Below are 23366 nucleotides of genomic sequence, written 5' to 3'. Positions count from 1 at the left end.
TTTTTTTTTTAAATGGGGTCCCTCAGAGTCCCCGGGAGTTGAGACTCACCAAATTGGCCGTCCAGTTTCACATATAACTCAATGACTCCGTAGGCGATGGTGGTGGCAGCTGGGATCTCCAGCACCACATTGGTGTCCTTGATGACGTTCCCATCCTCCATCGCTGACACCTGTGGTTAAGAGCACATACTCCCACTTGTGCACCCAGACTCGCCCTGACTTCTCTTTACCTCCCCACCATGCCTGGCCTCTGCCTTGTACATAAAAGAAGTGATAAAATGACAGAATCCATTAGAAAAGGGAGTCAGCCAGCAAGGGTTAGGATTTAGTCCTGTTGGCATCATGACGTGTCACACCTGTTCTCAAACAACAGGCCAATTTGGTGACACAAAAGTAAGACTCCAGAGCATGGGGTACAGTGAAGTTAAGTTTCCAGTACTGAATGAAGATGATAAAGGAGAGCTGGCTTGGTGGTGCAGTCAGTAGTGAGTGTATTAATCCGCAACGCCAGAAGGCGCTGGCTGACCATGAGTTCAGCGTCTAAGTTCATCTGAAACAGGCTGGTGCATGCACTTAAAATCTCAACCCGCTGCAGAACTAGAAGGAAGGAATCCATGGTATGATAAGACCCTGTCAAGGATGCCTCTCTCTCTCGCTCTTATTTTTAACTTGTCAGAGGGCACTGCCAAAGAAAGACCAAGAGGGAGAAAGCACCCTCCAGTGGGACACAGTCACACTTCAAGCCTTCCCTTTTATCTCTTTATCCTCAGGATTTGGGGCATGTATGTGTGTGTGCGCACACACACACACACACACACACACACACAGCATGTTTTTCAAGCCATCAGGGTCAGGATTTGAATCATGCAATTGGCCATGTGGGATCCAGCTCCCTTAACCTGCAAGCCATGAGGCCAGCCCATTTCTCTCTCTCTCCTGCCTTCAGTCATGTGCACACACATGTGCATTCTCTCTTACAAAGTAAGTTTTAAATCTTTTTAAAAGATAATAAATAGGAAAATAAAATCATTTCTCAATTTGCCTCAGGGTTATGGAAAGAGCTCTGAACTTTTAATGAAAATCCTAAATGGTACCAAAGGTTGACTGGGAAAACCCAGCTGAGAGAGCTTGAGACATGGAGAATTACAGGTCGTGCCAAGTCCTGTGGCTGGTACACTGTGCTAATAAATAAAACCAGGATGGGGGAAGCAGAGAAGACTGGAGAGAGGAAAAAGCAGGGATAGAAAGGATGAGCAGGAAATGCCGGGTCAGGCATCAAAGCACTCTCCTTCAAACACTTACAAATAGGATCTCATCCCACAATGCCCTGGGGGAAGGAATACGAGAGTCTATTTCTCAGTCAAACACTAAAGATCAGAGAACTTTTTTTAGCATCTTGATCCAGTTCAAAGTGTGTTGCTTTAGGTCTAGAAATGGCAGATGGCCTCCTGTCTCCCTGAGGGCGTGAGGTCTTCAAGAGTGGTGATGGAGGCAGAAGCATCAGCAGAGCCAGCCTAGTCCATCTCCCCTCAGGCACCTCTCACACCACTGTTATCCTGCCAGCCCACCCCAGCCAGAGTGCCTCCAGACCCCCACCTCCAACTCCTTCAAATAGAACCTTCCTGGGGTCCCCAGAAAAAGGCAAAGTCTACCCCAAGAAGTCAATCTCTAAGAAAGTTCCAGGCACCTCGACGAGCTGGAGGAGAAATAGTTTGGGGTTGATGGCCATCTGTTCTGCTGATGTTTAATACTGGTTCAGCAATCATCTTGGTAACTATCCATGATTTAGTCTAGAAAAATCTGTTTATGCATATATAGCCGGGTTTTTCCCGGCCTCGGCACAATCCACAGAGGCTATGAGGCAGTTAATGCCAAAGTAGTCATTTTGATCACCCTGACTCCAAGGGTCTCTGAAGACTCTCTTCTATTTAGCCTGGCCTGGCCAGTGTCCAGTTAATTCATTTTCCTTTAGGAAGCCATATCCCTCCCCTAAAGGAACTTGCCTGACCCAGGCCAGCCTGGCCAATCTGAGTGTCCTGTGGCCCTGGCCTTGATTCTTATCAGAAATGGACATGCCCTAGGATGGTCTGGTGAGACTCAGTCCTGAAGCACTCTTGGCCCTGGCTTTGCAGCAAATCAGCGACACCCTGGAGCTCCCAGCGCAAGAAGACAGCCTAGCTTACAGGGAATCAGTCTTCAAAAGCCAATAAATTCTTCCTCACTTAGGCCAATTTGAGTTGACTTTCTGTTAATGCATTACAGAGAGTCTTGACTAATGAAGACACCACCGCAAAAGCCCCTAAGCAAGGTCTCCATGGCTGGGACAGGGTGGTTGCAGTGGTTCTGAACCCTGGACACACGTACCTGTACTGTCCTGGTCTGGATCCCTATCATGCCGCCACACTTCTCCTCGACCTGCACGTGCTCTGATATCACACACTCTTGCGTCGTCACGATCTTCTGGATCAGGACACACAGGACCTCGTTCCTCCTCTCCAGCACTTGTTGGAGCACAGAGCTTTTCAAATTTATTGCTCTGAAAAAGAAAAATTGCTATGAGTGGCTGAAAGCCTCGGCGGAGATTGATGCAGTGTGAGTTTTCTCCTCATACACAGCTGGTGGCTGAGGAGCCAACAGGTGACAGTCAGCTCACTGATTTCCTGGAGATGAAAGAGGAAACAGGTCACCTGGAAAGGCATAAACCACACTCTCCCGAGGCCACATTGGACGGCCAGGCCTCCGGGGACAGGCTGGATGCCAGAGGGAAGGGGGCACTTGTCGAACAGCAGTACTGATTGTCTAAAAGGAAGAAAAGGAAACCAACCAACACGGGAACCACGGTCCGTCTGCCTGAGACCCTGAGAACCCTGCTTTGTTATGGAATCGGGGCTGAGGGATGACAGACATCACAGCCATAGCCCGGGAATACCGGATTATTTGATTATTTCATGGGGGGTGGAGGTGGCCAGTATCTTCTCACAGAGGAGACAGGAACAGGTTTAAAGTACAACCAGCAAGGAGGAATTAAAATCTATGCTAAAAAGGAGCTTTTTTGTTTGGAAAGGTTTTTGCTATAGGGTGTGAGCACTTGCCAGAAAGACAGAGAGAGACAGAGAGACAGAAAGTGAGAAATCACCCCCCAGGGAGGATGGCCACACCGCAATCCCTTTTCCTCCCTTCTCCTCTCGGGATCTTGGGCACGCACGCACACGCGCCTGGTGTGAGTTTAAGCCACCAGATCTGGGACTTGAACTGCAGTCGACTACATGAGAGTTCAGCGACATAGCCATTATGCTAACTGCTGGCACCAAAAAAGAGCTTTTTAACCTGTCTGGGAAGAAGGTATAATCTCTTAGAATGGGTTTTATCCATTTTACAGATGGAGAAACTGAGGCAGTTAAGCATGAACTCCCAAAGTTACCCAGCAGGGATTTGGGGGTTCCCACTCAGCACTTGGAATTCTGCAGAATTCAAGAATAGGCTAACTTTCTACCTACAGAAAATTTAGAGGCAAATGATGAAACAACCTCACTGAAGTGCTCATTCAATACTATTGGTCTACGATATGGACCAAAAAAGAACAAAATTAGAGTTGGTGTCAGCACGGGAAGAATTATAGGGTACACCCTGGGCTTTTTAAATTCCAGGTTAGTTACCTTGAAGAGCTCAGCACCGTCCCTGACCACACACACTGGGGGGGGGTTGGGGGGGCAGGGCTGTGCCCATCTTAAGGAGACAGATCCTTCAAACTTCAATAAGTAGCCCCAGAACAAGAGTGAATAACTGAAAAGCTTCCATCTCCATGTGATAACCTGCTCAGGGTGGAAACAACTTGAGGGTCCATCAACAGATGATCAGAGAAACAAAACCTATTCACATAATGGGGTATCACTCAGCCCTGAAAAGAATGAAGTTGCGACACATGCTACAATGTAGACAAACCTGGAAGACCTTTAGCTAAGCAACATTAACCAGGTGCAAAAGGACAAACATTGAATAGTTTCAGCTACATAGAACTTCTAGAATAGGCAAATTCATAGTGGTAGAAAGTAGACTGCAGCAGGACCAGCAAAATGTCACTGCACTCCCACGTAGTCAACTGTGGTTTAAGTCCTGGACCCAGAGACTTAAAACTCACACCAGGTGTGTGTGTGCGTGTATGCCCAAGATCCCAACAGGAGAATGGAAGAGAAGGGATTGCGGCCTGGCCATACACCCCCTGGTGGTGGGGGGGTGATCTTTCGCTTCCTGTCTCTCTGTCTTTCCAGGGAGTACACACGCCCTCTAGCAAAAATCTCTATTATAAAAAAGAAAGGAAAAAAAGAAGGTAGACTGTAGCTTACCAGGATCTGGGGGAGGAGGAATGGGGAATGAATTGCATGATGGCAACGTGGTTCCTGTTTGTTGTGATGAGAACATTCTAGAAATGTACAAGTGGTGGCTGCATGAGGGTGTGAATCACCAAACGCCACTGAACTGTACACTTAAAAATGGTTAGAATGGCAAATTTTATGTTATATATACTTTACCACAAATTTTTAAAAAAAGAAATGAGAAAAACTGGTTCAACCTCAGTAGTAATCAAAGAAATGCAAATTAGAATATATTTCAAATGTCATAAAAATATATTGACAATGAGGGACCAGCAGTTAGCGTAATGGCTATGTCGCTAGACTCCCATGCAGTTCACCGTGGTTCAAGTTCCGGACCCAGTGGCCTAAACTCACACCAGGCGCATGTGTATGCGTGCATGCATGCCCAAGATCCTGAGAAGAGAATGGAGGAAAAGGGATTGCATGGCCATCCCTTCCCCCCAAGGGGTGATTTCTCGCTTTCTATCTCTCTGTCTCTCTCTTTCTGGCAAGTGCAAATGCCCTACAACAAAAACCTCTCCAAAAAAATTTAAAAATCAAAAATTATATATATAAATATGTATATAAGAGAGAGAGAGAGACAAGGATAACACAACAAAGCTGCCCAGGAACTCCATGACATGGAACATGAAACAGGGAGCTTGGAGCCTGCCTGGCTGGGGTTCGAATCCCAGCTGTGCCCTTCCCACTGGGTGGCCCAGGGTAAATGGCCTCTCCATACCTTGGTTTTCTTACCAACAAACTCCTGTTAACAATGCTCTCCTCATGGGGTGTTGGAGGGTATAGATAAGATGACATATGGTGCGTAGTTGCTTCCCAGACAGGTTAAAAAGCTCCTTTTGGCACAGATTTTAATTCCTACTTGCTGGTTGTACTGTACACCTGCTCCCGTCTCCTCTGTAAGAAGCTACTGCTCTCCCTCCACGCCATGAAATAATCCGGTATTCCCTGGGCTATGGCTGTGATGTCTGTCATCCCTCAGCCCTGATACCATAACAAAGCAGAGTTCTCAGGGTCTCAGGCAGACGGATTGCGGTTCCCGTGTTGGTTGGTTTCCTTTTCTTCTTTTTAGACAACCAAACATAGGTTAAATGTCACACAAACACTAGCTGGCTCCAGTCACCTTCCCATGAGCCCTCAAGACAAAGCAGAAATGGAATTGCGGGCCATCCAATCAGGTCAGAGGTTTCCTTTTGTTTTTGGGGTTTTGCCATAGGGTGCAAGCGCACTCTCTGGAGACAGACAGAGACAGTGGAAGGGAAAGTGAGAGATCACCACTCACCTCCCCTGCCTGGGGAATGACCACACCATAATCCTTTCTCCTCCATTCTCCTCTTGGGATTTTGGCACACACATACACATGCCTAGCATGATTTTAAAACCCCAGGTCCAGGACCTGAACCTCGGTTGGCCATGTGGGGAGTCCAACACCTTAACTACCTTAACTATCATGTCACCTGCTGGATCCTTCACTTACAAGGCTTCAGTGGCTACATCTCATCTCAGCTGCTCACACAGGGTATGAGGCCCATCTGATCTGGCCTCTCCCCCCACTGGCCTCACTGTCCAGCTTTCTCTCTGTGCCTGAAACACACCAGGTATACACCCACCCCAAGGCCTTAACACCACATCCCCGACCACCATATCTCATGATGGTCACCAACCCTCGGGGGCACTCCCTGCTCTCTCTATGCAGAGTTATCTACACTCTCAGAACTATCACATGCCAAGACCATTTCTTTGGAGCGCATATTTCCGGAACATTTTTCTAGCTCATTCCTTTATTTGTTCACTGCCTGCCTCCCCCACCAAGAATATGAACTCCAAGGAGGCAGGGACTGTGCAGTCTGGCCTGCTGCATACCTCAGGGCCAAGATCAGGGTCTCTTGCATAGGAAAGGCTCAATAAATACTTCTCAAATAAAACAATAAATAATACTTGTGGAGCTTTTTCACTCTTTATATTTGCCTTAATGAATGTGTAAATGTGTAGGTGTGCACCCATGTGTAAAAGAGAGAAAACATATGGAAGACAGAGGAAATGGAGGAGTTAGCAGTTTGGCTTAGAGTGGCATGTAGATGCGAATCTTTCTAAGAGATGGTGTTCTGGCCCTATAAACAGAGGCTTTAAAGATAAAAGCCACTGTGTCCACCAGTCAAGACACACTCGAAGCAGCCTTTTGAATGTTCTCTTCCTTCTATTGTATGAAATCTCATCTTTCAGCAGATTCTTGAAAATCAACTCCTCCAATTATCGGTAAGGGCCTGGCTCATCCCCATTCTAATACACACATCAATGTGGCCCTCTCAGGGCATGATCCCATAACTATCGACAGAGCAATGACTGAGGCCCCCTCAGGAGTCTGACATGACTTTGCCAGGTTAGAAATCATCGCACTAAGTGTCTTAAACAGAATCTACCAAACTACTTGATGTACATAGCCAAATGTTCAATTATTTGGATAGAAAAATCTCAGTTGAGACCACCAACTGCTTGCAATGCCCACCTCTCCCTCAGGACCACCATCCCAAACCCCAAAAGGGAAACAGTCTATGACAAGCAGGTCATAGGACTTCCTTCTACAACTGCCCATGGGTCAGTCCTGAGCTACTCCCGGCCCAACCAAGCATGGGATGGGGGTTGCCCTCAGATGGTCCCACCACAGGGCAGAGAGCAGGAGCTTGCCTAGGAGGAGGCCCCATCTCGAAGGCCAAAGTTCAGATGACCAGGAGGAGAGAATCACAGGGCACAATTTGTGTAGGTCGACCGGCAACAAAGACCAGGTGTTCAATCAGGCACCTCATCCATTGAATAGAGGGCCACATTGCTGGGATTTCCCAGGACAGTGCTGCCACCTTTTGGAAACCAAGTGCTGAACACATCTAACCATCTTTAGTTAGAGACCTCCTGGGGACAAAAGGAAAGTTAGTCATCAGGAAAAATGGAAAGCTTGCTTGATTCTTGGCAAAACAATCTCCAGATGGAATTCTCCCAATCTCCTCCTCTTGTCAACACCCCAGATATCCTCAGGTGCAGACTCAGCGCAGCTCACAGGAGTCAGACCCTAGTTCTGACCCTCCTTAGAGCAAGAATCACTATGCAACAGGGTTCCTCTAGGCCTACCAAGGAAGAACCAGCCCTTTTTCAATGTAATTTGTTTATTTTATTATCTTGCATGTCATATTACATGCATTTAAAGAGGTCTCTAGACTACTAATAGGATTCAAGAAATGGAAACATTAAAAACTCTCTTTTAGGGGATTCAGAACTATTTTTTTAAAAAAAGGGGAGGGGGCCTCTCTTTTAGGGGATTCAGAACTATTTTTTAAAAAGGGGGTGACCTCAGAGAGGTTTAAGACACTAACCAAAATCACACAGCTAAGAAGCCCAGGGTGGTCTTTCACAATGCCTCCCAGCCACAGCATCCCAACAGCTGCTGTCCCCCTCCTGGGTGAGGGCACCCTTTGACTGTCCTGGGAATTCAATCTTCATCTCTGTAACTCTTGTACGGTAAGGACCACTTCTACATGTACAGATTTGACCTGTCTAATTACTCCAGCAGATGAGAGTCAGAAAACAAGGGTATAACCAAGTGCTCTGGGCATCCTTGGGATCCCCCCCCAGCCTGTCCTTTTCCAGCCCGTCTCCTATGGCTGCACCCATGTGCTCTTAGCCAGCTCTTCCCCTAATTGTCCTGACTTGCTTCAGCCTTCCTGGGCCCTGGTAGGAACCACTGAATGACATGGACAGAATGGCGAGGGCTAGCAGGTGGCATGGTGGCTAAGATGCTGGGCTCCCACATGGCTGACCATGGTTCGAGTCTCCTTCCTGGCTAGCTTGCTTTCTCACTTTCCCGCTGTCTCTCTGTCTCTCTCTGGTCAAATTAAATAATTAATTCTTAAAAAAAAATAAAATAAAATAAAAAAGAATGGCCAGGATGGCTTTAGGAGACACAAGAGACTATGTGGCCTAGTGGCTAAGGGGGGATCCCACACATCCAGTCACATGGTTCAAATTCCTATCTGCAGCATGAAAAAAAACACACCAGTGTGTGTGCATGTGTGCCCAAAATTCAGACAGGATGGAAGAACAGAGGAGGGACTGCAGCGTGACCATGCCACATTAGGGAGCGCTTTCTCCTTCTCTCTCTGGTGAGCACACACACCCTCTGGCAAAGAAAGAGGAGAGAGGAGGAGAGGAGAGAGGAGGGGAAAGAAAGAGAGTTACAAGAAGGAGATGCAGGGGCACCCCCTGGCTGGGGATCTAGATGACTGCAAGAGACTTTCACCTTTTCTCTTTTGCCCTTTTGATATTTAAACCATGAATATATTACTTATTTGAAAAAGTTTATTTTAAAAAAAAGACCCCTGGACAGACTGTAAGCTCCTCAAGGATGGGGCATCTCGCTCCGGGTGCTCAGCCCTGTGTTACCCACTCAGTTGGTGGAGAGATAAATAACTTATGACATCAATTTTTAAGGGCAGGGCTGAAATAAGACCTTCTCCCCAGTTCAGCCAGGAGTCAATGGCCCCAGAGTTGGAGAAAGGGGCAGAAGCTCTCCAAAGAGAAAGTGAGCAACTGGACATCCTTTATCCCCATCACACATATTTCTGAGGGCAGCCTCCAACAGCCCAGGGTGCACCCTCTTCCTGGGGCACAGTGGTGTAAAAGCAAGAACAGCAGGCACTGAGGTGGAGATCGCAGAGTCAGTTGTAAAGGGCTGGACCCAGATGAACACGTTTGGAGCTAGTGCACTGGACTGCACGCTAGCCTGGGGAGACATCTCCCCTTCCTCACCCAGCGGACTTGCTGAACCCCTGCCCCATTGTTCTGTGAGGTCATCCTCTTCCTGTGTTCCTGGCAGGTGTGTGTGACACAACATCTGGAGTCTGTTCCCAGCTTTATCTCCTACTAGCTGAATTACTAACTCCAGTTTCTGGGCCTGAGTTTCCATGTCTGGAAAATGAGTTTGCTAGGATTACATCCAGTGAGGCCTTATATAAGGAACCCACAATGCCCCACCACATAGTAGGTGCTCTATAATGTTCCTTTCTGGGGTCAGCAGGTAGTGTAGTGGTTAAAGACCGGATTCCCACCCGGTCAACTATGGTTCGAATCCTGGACCCAGCAGCTTAAAACACATCCAGGCACCTGTGCGCTGGACCCAGCAGCTTAAAACACACCAGGCACCTGTGCAGTGTGTGTCCAAAATCCTGAGAGAATGGAGAAGGGATTTGAGGTGTGGCCATCCCTCCTGGGAGAAGATTTCTCACTTTCCCTCTCACTGTCTCCGTTTCTCTCTGGTGAGTGCATGGTACCCTATGGCAAATACATTTTTAAAAAAAGTGAAAAGTTCCCTTCCTTGCCTAGTAGGGAAGCCAGGCCAAGGTCCGTCCCCAGCCTAGTCAAAGATGTAGCCATGATTTTCAGTGTGTTACATGAGGTGAGTTCTTAGCCAGGAGCAAAGCAATTAAGAAAACAACTGCATAGGGCTACATGGTGGCACAACAGTGGAAGACGATGCTCTGGGGGCCAGTCCCACACAGGAAACACCCCATTCAGGTCTGGGGCCGGACACTGTCCTGCATGATACTGGGCTGGCTAAGGGCGGATATAGACAGTGATGTCGAGACCCTACTAAGGGTGTTGTCTCTCTCTCTGGCTCTCTCTACATATCTTTTGCTCATGGTAAAAGAACCTTCACAAGAAAAGAAAAAGGAGACAGCTCCATGAATACAGGACAGAGCTGGCTGTGAGAGGAGACCAGGCAGGAGCCTTTACGAAGCAGCAAGCAATGATGGCGGGAGGAAAGCATGGCTCAGAGCCCAGCATGGCTGCTGGGGACCAGGCCATGAGCCAGAGCAGTCCAGCAAGATGACAGGGGCTAAAACGCCCCCCAAGGCTCAACCCTAACAAAGCTGCCTCCTTTCCTGGGTTGAAGATTTCATTTCCATTTTCTTTACTTCTAAGGCTTTCAAAAGCCAAAAGCAAACTCAGAAGGAAGAAACCCAGAGATTTTTAAAACTCTGACAACACCCGAAAGGAGGAAAGCAGCTTTCTTTCCCTAAACATAAAGGCAGTCCCTGGGTACCTCCTGCAAAGGCGAGGGGAAGACATGCTTCCTCATGCAGACCACAGCAGCTTCCACTCACTCATCTCCACAAATGATGGAGGCACGTTGTGCTCGGGGCACTGGGCCAAATCTAGATTCTCCAGTGAATAAGACCAAGGTAGTCGCAGTCCGCGGGACCCTCTTATGTAATAACCCTTGACAATTACATGTCCTCAAGGAATAGTTTCTGATAGAGTTCTGAAAACGCTCTCCAAAAACTAGGGTACATCTTGACAATACAAAGAATAGGTTTTTGTTAAGTCTGCTGGGGAGAAATGATAGAACTAGAAGAGACCCAGGAGATTATCTAGTTCTGGTATAAAAAAGTGGTTTCACCTTGAAGATTGCAGCTGATCGACCTATCAGCTATTACTTATCTTGTTGGGAAAAGGACTCTAAGACCAAACCTGGGCTGGGGGTAGGGATAGTAAGAAGCAAGACGGCCATGGTGAATTGGCAATCTCTGCATGGGTACAGGAGGAGGATGGCCTGAGCACCGGATCTAACCCAAAGGCTCTGCTCGTGAATGGAGAATGTGCTCCCAGAGAGTTTCCAGACACATCAGTGACAGAGCCAAAATCCAGACACGGTCTTCTGACAGTCAGTGCTTTTTCCACTACACTACTCTAAAAATCAACACGAGGCAAAAGGTGCAGATGCATTGAGAAGAAAGAGTGCAATATTGCCAAGAGTTCATTTCGACATCTCCCCAAGAACAGAGATTGAGACATTAAAAAGAAGACAGTGGCCAACCTGCTGTTGCAAGAGGATTAAGCAAGAATCACTAACCACAGAAACATAGATATACATTGACAATTAGGGCTTTAGTAATGTAGGCATGTCTCCCAAAGGGCTCTGATTTATCAGCTAAAGCTGCAATTGCCGGGCTGTGCAAAAGTGTGTGCAAAGCCCGGCTACATGGTAGCAAAGTTAGGTCCGTGACACTGCCTGTCAACAACCTGCTCCGCCCTCAGACATTTCACTGAGTGGGAAGGTCTGCCTTTCTTTTGATAACCAGCCTCCTCCAGCCTACAGAGGTGGCAAAACTCACCAAGCCCATGGCTAGAGTTTAATTTAGGTAACTGCCTTCGGAAATCCTGGAATGACGATGCCATGTCCTCTTTTATCAACCTGCAGAGTGCTCCCTTCACCCCGTTTAAAGTCTGTGCTTACAATGAAGGGCACTCACACCCTCCCCATGCTCCTTCTGGGGCACTTCCCTGAGCACTCTGGGCTGGGAGGAATGCAGGCCACCAACAGCTGTCATCCCCAGTTTCGTTTCGTTTAGGTGCTAAGAACCTTGTACTATGGGACCATGTACATCTGCCACTAGTGGATGGCATCATAGCTATGTTGCTGGACTCACACGTAGTCGACCATGGTTCAAGTCCTGGACCTGGCTTAAAACTCACACCAGGCATGTGTGCATGCATGCCCAAAATCCCAAGAGAATGGAGGAGAAAGGACTGCGGCATAGCCAACCCCCCTGGGTGAGAGATGTAGCATTTTCTGTCTCTCTCTCTGGGGAGCAAACATGCCCTATAACAAAAATCTCTCTCAAAAAAAAAAAAGAACCTTGTACTAGGGGAGGGGGTGCAGGCTGGACACTGCTCCATCATGAGTCTTGATTCAGGTCTTGGCCAGTCTGGCTACTCTATTTCTTTTTATCAGGGATTGGGAGTAAGTCTAGACATTGAGACCTGAGGGAAAGTCTTGTGGGAGTTCCTGAAAGACTTTTCTCCCTCTTAAAAAGAGGCACAAGGAAGAGGTCACTGTTCTGCCTTGGGACGTTGCTGTCTGCCATGCGGCTCCCCTTTTGGGACAAGCAGCAGATGGAGGCTATGACAGAGTGTCCACAGAGCCTCTGAACTAACCATCCACTGCTAAAACCATCTGGTTAACTAGGATGCACCTTTTGAGGGTGCCTTCTTATGTGAGGTAATGAATACACTTTGCAACTAAAGACACCCTGACTGGTCCATGAAGCTCTTCCACAGAGGAACAGCACCAAAATCTTGGGAGCCCATGACCCAAAGGTTCGTGGCTAACAAGGGGCAGAATGAGAACCCAGCTCCACAACCTCTAACAGCATACTGGCCTCCCCTGGGCCCTGCATACAGAAGGTACTTAATGTGTGCTGATTGTTAATAAACAAGAAATTTTGTGCCCAGTTCCCCTGTGAGAGATTCCCGGAAACTTCCTGGATCTTTCAGTAAACCGAAACCGCCACTCACTGGCTGCCCAGCACCAGCAGGCTCCATTTCAACCATGAAAAACGTTTCCCCCCTTTCAGGGAACCTCAGGGTGGTGCCAGGAGCAAGAAATTTCTAGAACTTTCAGCTACTAGAGCTACTAGCTACTGCTCTGGAGTCTCCACTTCCAATGCAGTGACAAAAGCACTGTTCTTTCTCACGTGGTTGTGACAAAGATGACATCAGGACTGTAAATTGCTGGACAAATCAAAAGTGAACCCAGTGCTAACTGCACATTATTACCACAGGGACCAGGCCACCCCCACACTGCACCGCTCCACACCCTCATCCCCATCACAGTCTCTGAGGCCTAAACTTCCCAGCACACCACCACTCAGGGAGAGAACAGAAAAAATGGCGGAGCAATTACAGATGTGCAGCCTTCAGGCAGAGTAAGTCATTAACTGCCACCAGTCGAGGACATGCAGCAAGCCTGAAAGATGATGAGCTCAGAACTGATACCAAGAGGTGAATTCACGCGGGAACTCTTGGAACATTTTCCTCTTTCCAAGCCCTGTGCACAGCAGCTGGACTGGAAAAATCCTGTGTTCTCTGGACCTGGCGTTAAATCTTGAGTCCAGGCAAACTAATTAATTTCTGCATTTCAGGCTGCTCAGATGTAGAATGAAGATAAGCCAATTACTCTTTCAACCAAGCAGTGCTTAGTATGCTACAGGCACCGGGCCAAGCCCCTGGTGACAAGAGAGGCAGGTTCCGGGAGGGACACCCATGGAGAATTGGGCAGTTACACACACTCCACCCTACAGCACAGCTGCTACCTCAGCAGGGGAATGATGGGCAATGGGGCTCCCGGGAAGTGGGCTCTGAGCTGAGGCATAACGAATAATCAGGAATTGGCCAGGTGGAGCAGGGAGTGAGTCTATGTGGACAGGAGGGGTGAAGGAGGCTTCAGACAAGGTGATGGGGGAGAAAGGACCTGAGGATTAACCCAGGACCTGAAGCAGAAGCAGGGAGTGGCCTGGAGAACGTGAGAGGAACAAGGGGTGAGATAGGGCTGGAGAGCATAAGCAGGAATTGGTCGAACAGAAGAGGGTGTAGACAGAAGGGCGTGAGCCACGACCCACATGGCTGCCATGTGGAGAATCCACTGAAAGGAACAAGACAAGCCGGCACAGGTGAGAGAAGGCTGGAGGAGACCTGTCCCATAGCCATGATGCTGAGGAAATGGGAACAGAGAAGACTCATACGGCGAGAGATGAAGTGGGACAGAGAAGGCAAGGAAGAAGCCCTGTCTGATACCCAGCTTTCCAACTGAGGCAACTAGATTTCACCTCACTAACCAGCCCTGGGAAGGTTTAGACAGATGAGAAGTCCAATGATCAGAAGTGTCCCTGTGTCAGACACTATTCCAGGTGGAATAACACCTGCTCTCCTGAATTCTAACACCTGACTCACCTCAGCCAACCCAGCTGTTGGCTGGACACTGCAGCTCATCAATTCTGAGGTGCACATTTTTTTCTTTGCTTTAACATCTTAGTTTAACACCTTGGAAATTAGGATGATGGGTGTTCCGTTTCATTGGCAATAGTCTCTCCTACTGGCACATGCGATAATGGTACATCTCACAGTGGGGGACATTTTGGATTTGACAAAATAGGATAAGGCCTATTAATTTTAGATGAAAATAATGTTTGAAAAGTTCCTCTTAGGACCTAAAGGCCACTTAGTTCCAAAAAGATCTTAACTAGCCTTTAAAAGTAAAGTTCACAAGACAGGATAATTTCTGCCAAAAGACAAAAACCACCCCCAGGAACAAGTTATGGAAAGGGTGCTGGAGACCCTTCTCTCAGCACAGGGGTTACCAGGTGGTGGTGTTTAGGCTGTGGAAGGAAACACAGAGGGGGCAACAGGTCAGACCAGCTTCTAGGGTCTCACAAGCCTAACAACTAAAACCAAATCCAAGACACAGAATAATTAGGACAAAAAGGACAATAAAGTGACTGGATTTCAGAGAGCCCAGAGGTGAGTGTGGCCAAGAGGTCTCAGGAAAGACATCTTTTTAATTTTTTTTTTTTTTGGAGAGTTTTTTTATTTTTAGCTATAGGCGCATGCGCTTGCCAGAAAGACAGAGACAGACAGAGAGACAGAAAGCGAGAAATCACTCCCCAGGGTAGATGGCCACACTGCAATCCCTTCTCCTCCATTCTCCTCTCAGGATCTTGGGCACGCACGCACATGCGCCCGGCGTGAGTTTAAGCCACCGGGTCCGGGACTTGAACCACAGTCGATTACATGGGAGTCCAGTGACATAGTCATTACGCTAACTACTGGTCCCAGGAAAGACATCTTTTAAAATGAGTGGATTTGAATAGTCTCAAATGGGCTGGACTGAGGTGTAATTCATGCTGCATAAAGTTTCTTCACAATCTAAATGATGTATAGAGATTTAATGTACAAAGAAAGAAAGAAAGAAAGAAAGAAAGAAAGAAAGAAAGAAAAGAAAGAAAGAAAGAAAGAAAAGAAAGAAATAATTGTTTAAAAAAGAGGGGCTGGCAGGTGGCATGGTGGTTAAAGGTGCTAAATTTCCCACATGGCTGACTGTGGTTCGAGTCTGAGGCCAGGTGGCTTACTTTCTCCCTTTCTCTCTGTCTCTTTCTGGTCAAATTTTAAAAAAAATAATAAGCACAAATAGAAATAAATAATTGGTTTTTTTTTTTAAAAAAAGAGTGGATTTAGTGGGACCTTTGAGAACTCCATAGTTGCTCTTTGCACAAAGAACATAGTGATTGGGACCAGCAGCTGGTGTGGTGATTACGGTATTAGATTTCCATTAGATTTCCCCACGGCCAACTGAGATTTGAGTCCCAGACCACCCAGCAGTTTGAAACTCATGCTGGGTGTGTATGCATGCATATCCAAAATCCTAGGAGAAGAATGGAGGAGAGGGGATTGCAGTATGGCCATCCACCCTGGGGTGTAATTTCTCACTTTCCCCATCACTGTCTCCCTCTGTCCCTCTGGTGAGCACACATATTCTATGGGAAAAAAAATTTAAATTAAATTAAAAAAAGAACATGATAATTAAGATGCTTAAGATTAAGATCTTGCTGATATTATTTAAGGGCTCCATACATCTTTACTTAAGAATCCAACAAGCATTTTCTGCGACAAAACATCTATGAAAACCAATCTGTGTCCTTCCCAGATGTTTCTGTGGCACACGTACATGTGCGGATCAGCACTCCTGTTGGGAGAACACGGGTCGCTGCTACACGCATGAACTAGAGCCCTTCCCTCCAACTTCCGCTGTAAGTGCTGGGTTACTCCACAGTAGCATTCAGAACAGAGAACACACGATTTCCTGCCTTCCCCATGGAGGAGGGAACAGGAGATGGAAGAAGTGAGCATATCTGAAACTCTAAGGCTTCCACACCATCTCACTTTTTTCCCCCTAATTTGTCAGACACCACGTGGGCTCACCAGAGAGACAAATGGAGGAGAGGAGGAAAGCATCCACCAATGGGTTGTGGTCATGTCACAATCCCCTGTCCTCCATTTCTCCCTCCTCTTGGGATCTTGGGCACACATGCACACAAGCTGGCATGTTTTTAAGCCCATGTCTGAGATTCGAATAGCGCTATAGGTCGTGTGGGATCTGGCCACCTAACCACTTGGGCATGGTCCAGCACATCATCTCATCTGAAAGCTCTGCAGCTCCCTGCCCACTCACAGCATGCGAAGTGCACTTATCCTGCTGAGAGAGGAGGATGCAGGTTTGAGCAGAAGAGAGTGTGGACGTCCTCCTAGGAGACTGCATAGAAGTGTGTGAGCCAGTGATGAGATCCAAACAGGTGCCACATGGAGAAACCAGTAGAAGGAACAAGACAAGCCAGTGCAGGTGAGAGATGACTGGGGAGACCTGTCCCAGGACCATGAGACTGAGGCAGTGGCAACAGCTAAGTGCACGGGGAAAGTACCCTGGCCTTTCCCAGGTTTGGGTAACCAGCTTCTATATGGGGCTCGTGAAAACAGCAATACTGATTGTTGGAATTAACACTAGTAGCTACGATCATAGAGAACATGCCATGTGCCGGGTGCTACTCAACAATGGTCTGTTTATATTCTTTCACTTCATTCTTAGAGACACACAAACCCCACTTCACTAATGAAATCCTGGACAGGAAAGGCAGAAAAAGATGACACCCATGTCTTGGCTTAAAGAAAAAGATATTCTATTAAGGTGGGTGAGAGAGAGTACATTAGCGTTAATTATATAAACCACCCAAATGTTTCTATAACTAGTTTATTATTATTATTTTAGATCTTTGCCACAGGGCATGTTTGCTTGCCAGAGAGAGACAGAAAGGAGAAGTGAGAAATCACCCTCCTGGAGGGATAGCCACACTGCAATCTCTTCTCCACTCTCTTCTTCGGATTCTGGACACTCACACACATGCCTGGAATGTTTTACAAGCCACCAAGTCCAGGACTCAAATAGCACATTCAGCCACATAAGATGCAGCACCATTAGCCGCCACATTAGCATCTGGCCCATTTTTTTTTTTAAGTGAAATTTGCTATAGGGCACATGCACTTGCCAGAGAGACAGAGAGACACAGAGAGACAGAAAGTGAGAAATCACCTCCCAGGGAAGATGGCCATGCCACAGTCCCTTCTCCTTCAGTCTCCTCTCAGAATTTTGGGCACTCACAGAGATGCACCTGGTATGAATTTCAAGCTGCCGGGTCCAGAACTTGAACCACAGTCGACTACGTGGCAGTCTAGTGACATAACCATTATACCATCTGCTGGTTCCTTATTATTTTTTTTAATTAGCTGGTGGCTGGCCCCATGGCACAGTGGTTAAGCATTGTGCATTGGGAGCCAGATCCCACATGACTGCAGCAGTTCAAACCCCTGTTCAAAATCTTGGCTTGAAAAATATACACCAGGGGGACCAGCAGTTGACATAATGGCTATGTCACTGAACTCCCATGTAGTCAACCGCGGTTCGAGTCCCGGACCTGGTGGCTTAAATTCACACCGGGCGCATAGGCATGTGTGCACAAGATCGTGAGAGAAGAATGGAGAAGGGATTGTGGCATGGCCATCCCCCTGGGGGTGATTTCTCACTTGGACACTCAGTGGTGGCCACTGCACAGACCAGACTTCACTCTCTAGCGCACCTCGCTCCGCTTCCCCTGCAACCATGTCTGACAAACCCAATATGGCTGAGATAGAGAAATTCGGTAAATCAAAATTGAAGAAGACAGAAACACAAGAGAAAAATCCACTGCCTTCCAAAGAAACGATTGAACAGGAAAAGCAAGCTGGCGAAAGGTAACGAGGCGTGTGCCGCCAATATGCACTGTGCATTCCACAAGCACTGCCTTCTTACTTTACTGCTTTTAGCTGTTTTACTTTGTAAGATGCAAAGAGGTCACAGATCAAGTTTAAATGACTGTGCTGCCCCTTTCACATCAAAGAATTGAGAACTACTGACAATGAAGGCGGGCCTGCCTCTCCCATCCGCCGGTCTGGCTGGCAGCGAAGGAAAGAACTTGCATGTTGGTGAAGGAAGAAGTTGGATGGGACAACAGGGAGATGTAGAGTAAAATCCAAGCTGCTCCAAGGTGTCCTGCAGGCTGTAAAATACAGTTTAATCAGAGTGCCATTTTTTTGTTCAAATGATTTTAATTATTGGAATGCACAATTTTTTAAATATGCAAATAAAAAGTTTTAAAACCTGAAAAAAAAAAGGAAAGAAAGAAAAATATACAACAGGTACATGTGTGTGTGTGCCCTAAATCTTTATGGGATGGAGAAATGAAGAAAAAGGGACTGTGGTATGATTGTACCCCAGAGGGTGCTTCCTTTCTCTTCCTCTGGCAAGAACACACATCCTCAATTAAAGAGAGAGCACATGCGCCTGAAGTTTTGAAGTTTGTGATCCTGCAATCAGCCTGAAATTACCTCCACCTTCCAAAACCAAGAGACAAGCATAAAGAGACATCACCACTCTCTCCCCACCACCAACCTTGGAATGCCTTCACCTGATTCACTCTGACAACTTACAGGCTGTAGAAGAAAGCAAAAAGAAAATAACCAAAAATTCAAATTCAGAAAACATCCTCTCCAAGTACATGTGGATGAAAGTCTTCAAATGGTTAGGCACAATCTGTTTATTAAAAGTAAAGATGCTGGGACCAGCAGTTGGCGTAATGGCTGTGTCGCTGGACTTCCATGTAGTCGACCTCAGTTCGAGTCCCGTACCCAGTGGCTTAAACTCATGCTAGGTGCGTGTGCCCAAGAGCCCATGAGGAGAATGGAGGAGAAGGGATTGCGGAATGGCCATCCCCCCAGAGGGGTGATTTCTCGCTTCCTGTCTCTCTGTCTTTCCGGCGAGTGCAAGCGCCCTATAGCAAAAAAAAAAAAAAAAAAAAGTAAAGATGCCAACTGAGCATTTTGAGTCCTAGACTCAGAAACTGGAAAATCATGCCTGCCACTTACGCATGCATGCCCAAAATCCTGAGAGGAGAATGGAGAAGGGATTGCAGTGGTATGGCCATCCCCCTCATCAGTGAGTGATCTCTCTCTCTCTCTCTCTCTCTCTCTCTCTCTCTCTCTCTCTCCACTCTCGAGTATGCATACCCTATAGTAAACTAAAACTAAAAAAAAAAAAAAAGAACAAGAAAAGTAAAGATACCAGGCCAGTCAGTGGTGTGGTGGGTAAGGCAGCAGGGTTCCACACAGCCAACTGTGAGGTTCAAGTCCCAGACCCAGCAGCTTGAAAAACACAGCAGGCAAGTGCACGTGCATGAAAAAATCCCAAAAGGAAAAATGGAGAAGGGACTGTGACATGACCATCACCCATGGATCCAGGGATGCGCTTTCTCACTCCCCCCCCCATGAGCACATGCACCCTCTGACAAATTAAAAAATAAAAATAAAGATGCCAGGGCAGAAAAAAGCATGAAGACAAATGGGATGACTTTCAAACCCTCTGCTGGTTACAGGGAAATTGATTAAGTAGAAAAGACCAGTTTTTCAAAAAAAAAAAAAATGGGCCCTCAAATCTCTCCCTTGAAAAACTACTAAATAAAAGAAGAGCTAATATTATATTGAAACAGTGCCTATGAACATTCCTACCACTTTTCTGAAGAAGTTAAATACAGACCATAATAAAGAATAGTATTCTTTAGAACTGTCCTGTGGAATCTGAACGTCTTTAGATAATGAAAGGACTTTGAGTGTAGTTTTTAACTATTTTCAATGACCGTGAAGGTTTATCTGTGTGAAACCATTGATTTCATGATGTATTAGTTACCTACCATTTATTTCATTTGGAATTGTTAACGAAGAACCAAACTTCCAACCTGTGTACATAGAAAAATGTAATTTCTTTCACCAAACTTGATTTATGAAACAACAAAGTATAAAAATGGGATGTGTCTTTATGGTAATAGCTATCTCAATTCTCAAATAGCCAGGAAAGCACAAAATGACACTGACTCTGGAAAACAGGTGGAACCCAGGACAAGAACGTAAGGAGAAGGAGCTAATCTGTGCATTTCAGGTTCTACTCACTTCTAGACACTTCCAAGGGACCAGCAGTTGGTGTAATGGCTATGTCACTGGACTCCCATGTAGTCGACGGTGGTTCGAGTCCTAGACCTGGTGGCTTAAACTCATACCGGGCACGTGTGCATGCGTGCCCAAGATCACAAGAGGAGAATAAGGAAGAAAGGATTGTGGCGTGGCCATCCTCCCTGGGGGTGATTTATCGCTTTCTGACTCTCTCTGTCTTTCTGGTGAGTGCATGCACCCTATGGCTAAAACCTCTCCAAAAAAAAAAAAAAGACATTTAGCTAAAGAAGACCTTTAACTATCATCCAGCCCAACTAGCCCTTCTACAGCTGGGAACCTGAGGCCAAAGGTCAAAATGACTTATCAGGTCTATTTAAGTTATTGACCAGGAATAAATTTCCCCAGATCCTGGGAGATAAGAAGCAATAAATTGATAGCAGAGGTGGGGTGGGGTATGGCTGTGCTACTTGAGGCAGTGACAAATGACAGCTGCCCATGGAAGATAAGGCAGAAAAACCAAAGCTCTTATTACAGAATAATACTGGACATTAAGACCAAAACGTGATTCTGAGTCATTATGACAAGGTCACAATAAATTTGTTATTCATTAAAAAAAAGAAAAGTATGAGCTATATCTTAGATTGGTTTCTATCAAGAATGTTTAAGATAGACACAGAGATTTCATTCAAAGGGGTCAACTCAGGTATCCAGAAGGTCAATTCATAACAGACACACCACAGACCTTTCTTTTTTTCTTTTTTTTGGGAAAGGTTTTTGCTATAGGGCACAGGTACTCACCAGAAAGACAGAGAGAGAGACAGAGAGAGAGAAAGCAAGAAATCACCCCCCGGGGGATGGCCATGCTGTAATCCCTTCTCCTCCATTCTTCTCTCGGGATCTTGGGCACGCACACACACATGCCCAACATGAGTTTAAGCCACCGGGTCCGGGACTCGAGCCGTGGTTAACCACATGGGAGTTCAACAACATAGCCATTACAGTAACTGCTGGTCCCACACAGACCTTTCTTTCCAAGGATACATGAAGTTTGTCTTTGAAATGTGTACATATTTCATAGCCAATAAAGCTAATATTCCCATTTTTGAGGGCTGAAATAACTGACACACGGATGATAAGTTATCTAAATGACCTGAAATAAAAATGGCTGCTGCAAATAAGCCTTAGAGTACACGCAGTACCTGAGCATCCCGAACCACCACTCCCAAGGTCCCAGGTGAATCAATAGTGCCTTATCAATCCCAACAATATTATGGGTCCAAAGACGGGCAGATAACGTGGATAAGAGTTTATTGCTCCAGCATGAAGTAGCAAGAATGTCAGCTGTACTGTCTCCATCCCTGAATCAGAAGAGCCTTTCCTCCTTTCCCCTTAGCTCACCTCTACCTCTTAGCAACATAACAAGGAAGAGGTGATTCTGTAATAGCACACCTCTTTGGTTTCTAGGTCTCACATTTACTCTTTATCATATTCCTGTGTCACTCCTCCCTGAGCCATCTCTTCTCTCAACACCTCCACAACTAATAAGATTCCTCAAGAGTCCTCCCAGGGGATCTCATCCCTGCATCCAGGCACCTCCAGGGGAGCTGGCCTAGCTATTCCCACGTGTCTGCACGGGACAGGGCATCCGCCACTATCGAGCCCCCAGGGATCCTCACTGAAGGCTCAGCCCCATGCCTCTGCTTTTTACATTCTGTGCTGCCATTTTCACTGCTTGTACATGATTTAGAGGGAAAAACAGGCACCTGGAGTTAAGAATCCTGGGTTGAATCACAGCTCCAGCACCCAAACTGAGCTCTGTGCATGAGGACAAGTTATTTCCCTTCCCTGAGACTTTGTTCCCTCAAGTGGAAAAGGAGAGGGCTGTGCAGAGCAACCGAGATGAGATATGTGAAGAGCCTGGCACACAGTAGGTGCTCAGTGGATATTCAATTCCTTCCTCTCCCACTCTCCCAGTTTCACCACTTGTAACTGCTGGCTCTTTCTCTCCAGAATGTTTTCTCCTATCTCTGCTCACTGACCTCTCTCCATATGCTTCCTGCTGGCAAGAACTTCTACACCTGAATCACGAAAAGTGTTGAAAAACCTATATTGGGAAATGTACTTAAAGAGCATTGCCAAACTGTGGTTCTTGAAATAGAAATAACAAGATTGCAAACTGGAGCTAAGCGATGGAAGGCTGCATGAAGACTAGGGGAGCAGAAAAGCTGCCCAGGCTCCCCTCCTCAGCCTTCCCATTCCTCTACCCCAGTAGAAAGGTCAGCAGACCTAGCAAATGAAAATGTAGCATTTCCTGCTAAAGTTTTAATTTCGGGTAGATGACGAGTACTTTTCTAGCAGGTACTCAGTGTCATAGAGAAGGCAATGCCTCTCTAGCAAAGCAAAGCAGTAGAAAAATAAAGAGAACAATCATGAGGAGGAGGCTAAAGAGGAGGCTGTTTCTTCTACGCAGAGTTCAACATTCTCTGACCAAAAGGGTACTCTTGTCAAGTCATAACTCCACATAGTATTGGAATCCTAGGAAAAGCCAGGAGGTGGTAGGCAAATACATTGCTATGATCTTTCAACTCCATTACCATGGGTGGTTACTAGACAAGTACATGGATTTTTTTTTTTTTTGAGAGATTTTCACTATAGGGCGCGTGCGCTCACCAGACAGACAGAGAGAGACATAGAGACGGAAAGCGAGAAATCACCCCCCAGAGGGGATGGTCACGCCACAATCCCTTCTCCTCCATTCTCTTCTCGGGATCTTGGGCACGCACGCACACGTGCCGGGCGTGAGTTTTAAGCCACCGGGTCCGAGACGCGAACCGCAGTTGACTACGTGGGAGTCCAGCGACATAGCCATTACGCCAACTGCTGGTTCCCTAGACAAGTACATGGATTTTGAAGGCTGAGAATGCCCAGGCATCATCAGTATCTGTACAAAATCCATGCACCAAATGCTTGATAAAGTGAGTTTTCTGGTATTTTTTTATTTATTAATTTTTTTTAGAGTTTTTTTTTTTTTTTTTTTTTTTTTTTTTTTTTTTTTTTTTTTTTAAGTGGCGTGCTGACACA

At 46.5% G+C, this 23366-nt stretch overlaps 1 protein-coding gene across 1 annotated transcript in view; it reads right to left on the bottom strand.

Moving 5' to 3' along the window:
* GSDME (gasdermin E) overlaps positions 1 to 23366 on the bottom strand; it is a 71249-nt gene that overhangs the window by 24087 nt on the left and 23796 nt on the right. The window contains 2 exon segments of the mRNA XM_014593226.2: positions 50 to 170; positions 2365 to 2536. Of these exon segments, the coding sequence (XP_014448712.2) occupies positions 50 to 170; positions 2365 to 2536 (293 nt within the window).

This window comes from Tupaia chinensis, unplaced genomic scaffold, assembly GCF_000334495.1.
Source record: "Tupaia chinensis unplaced genomic scaffold, TupChi_1.0 Scaffold139943_1, whole genome shotgun sequence".
Classification (NCBI taxonomy): Eukaryota; Metazoa; Chordata; class Mammalia; order Scandentia; family Tupaiidae; genus Tupaia; species Tupaia belangeri.
This window is presented reverse-complemented; position numbering and strand designations above follow the sequence as displayed.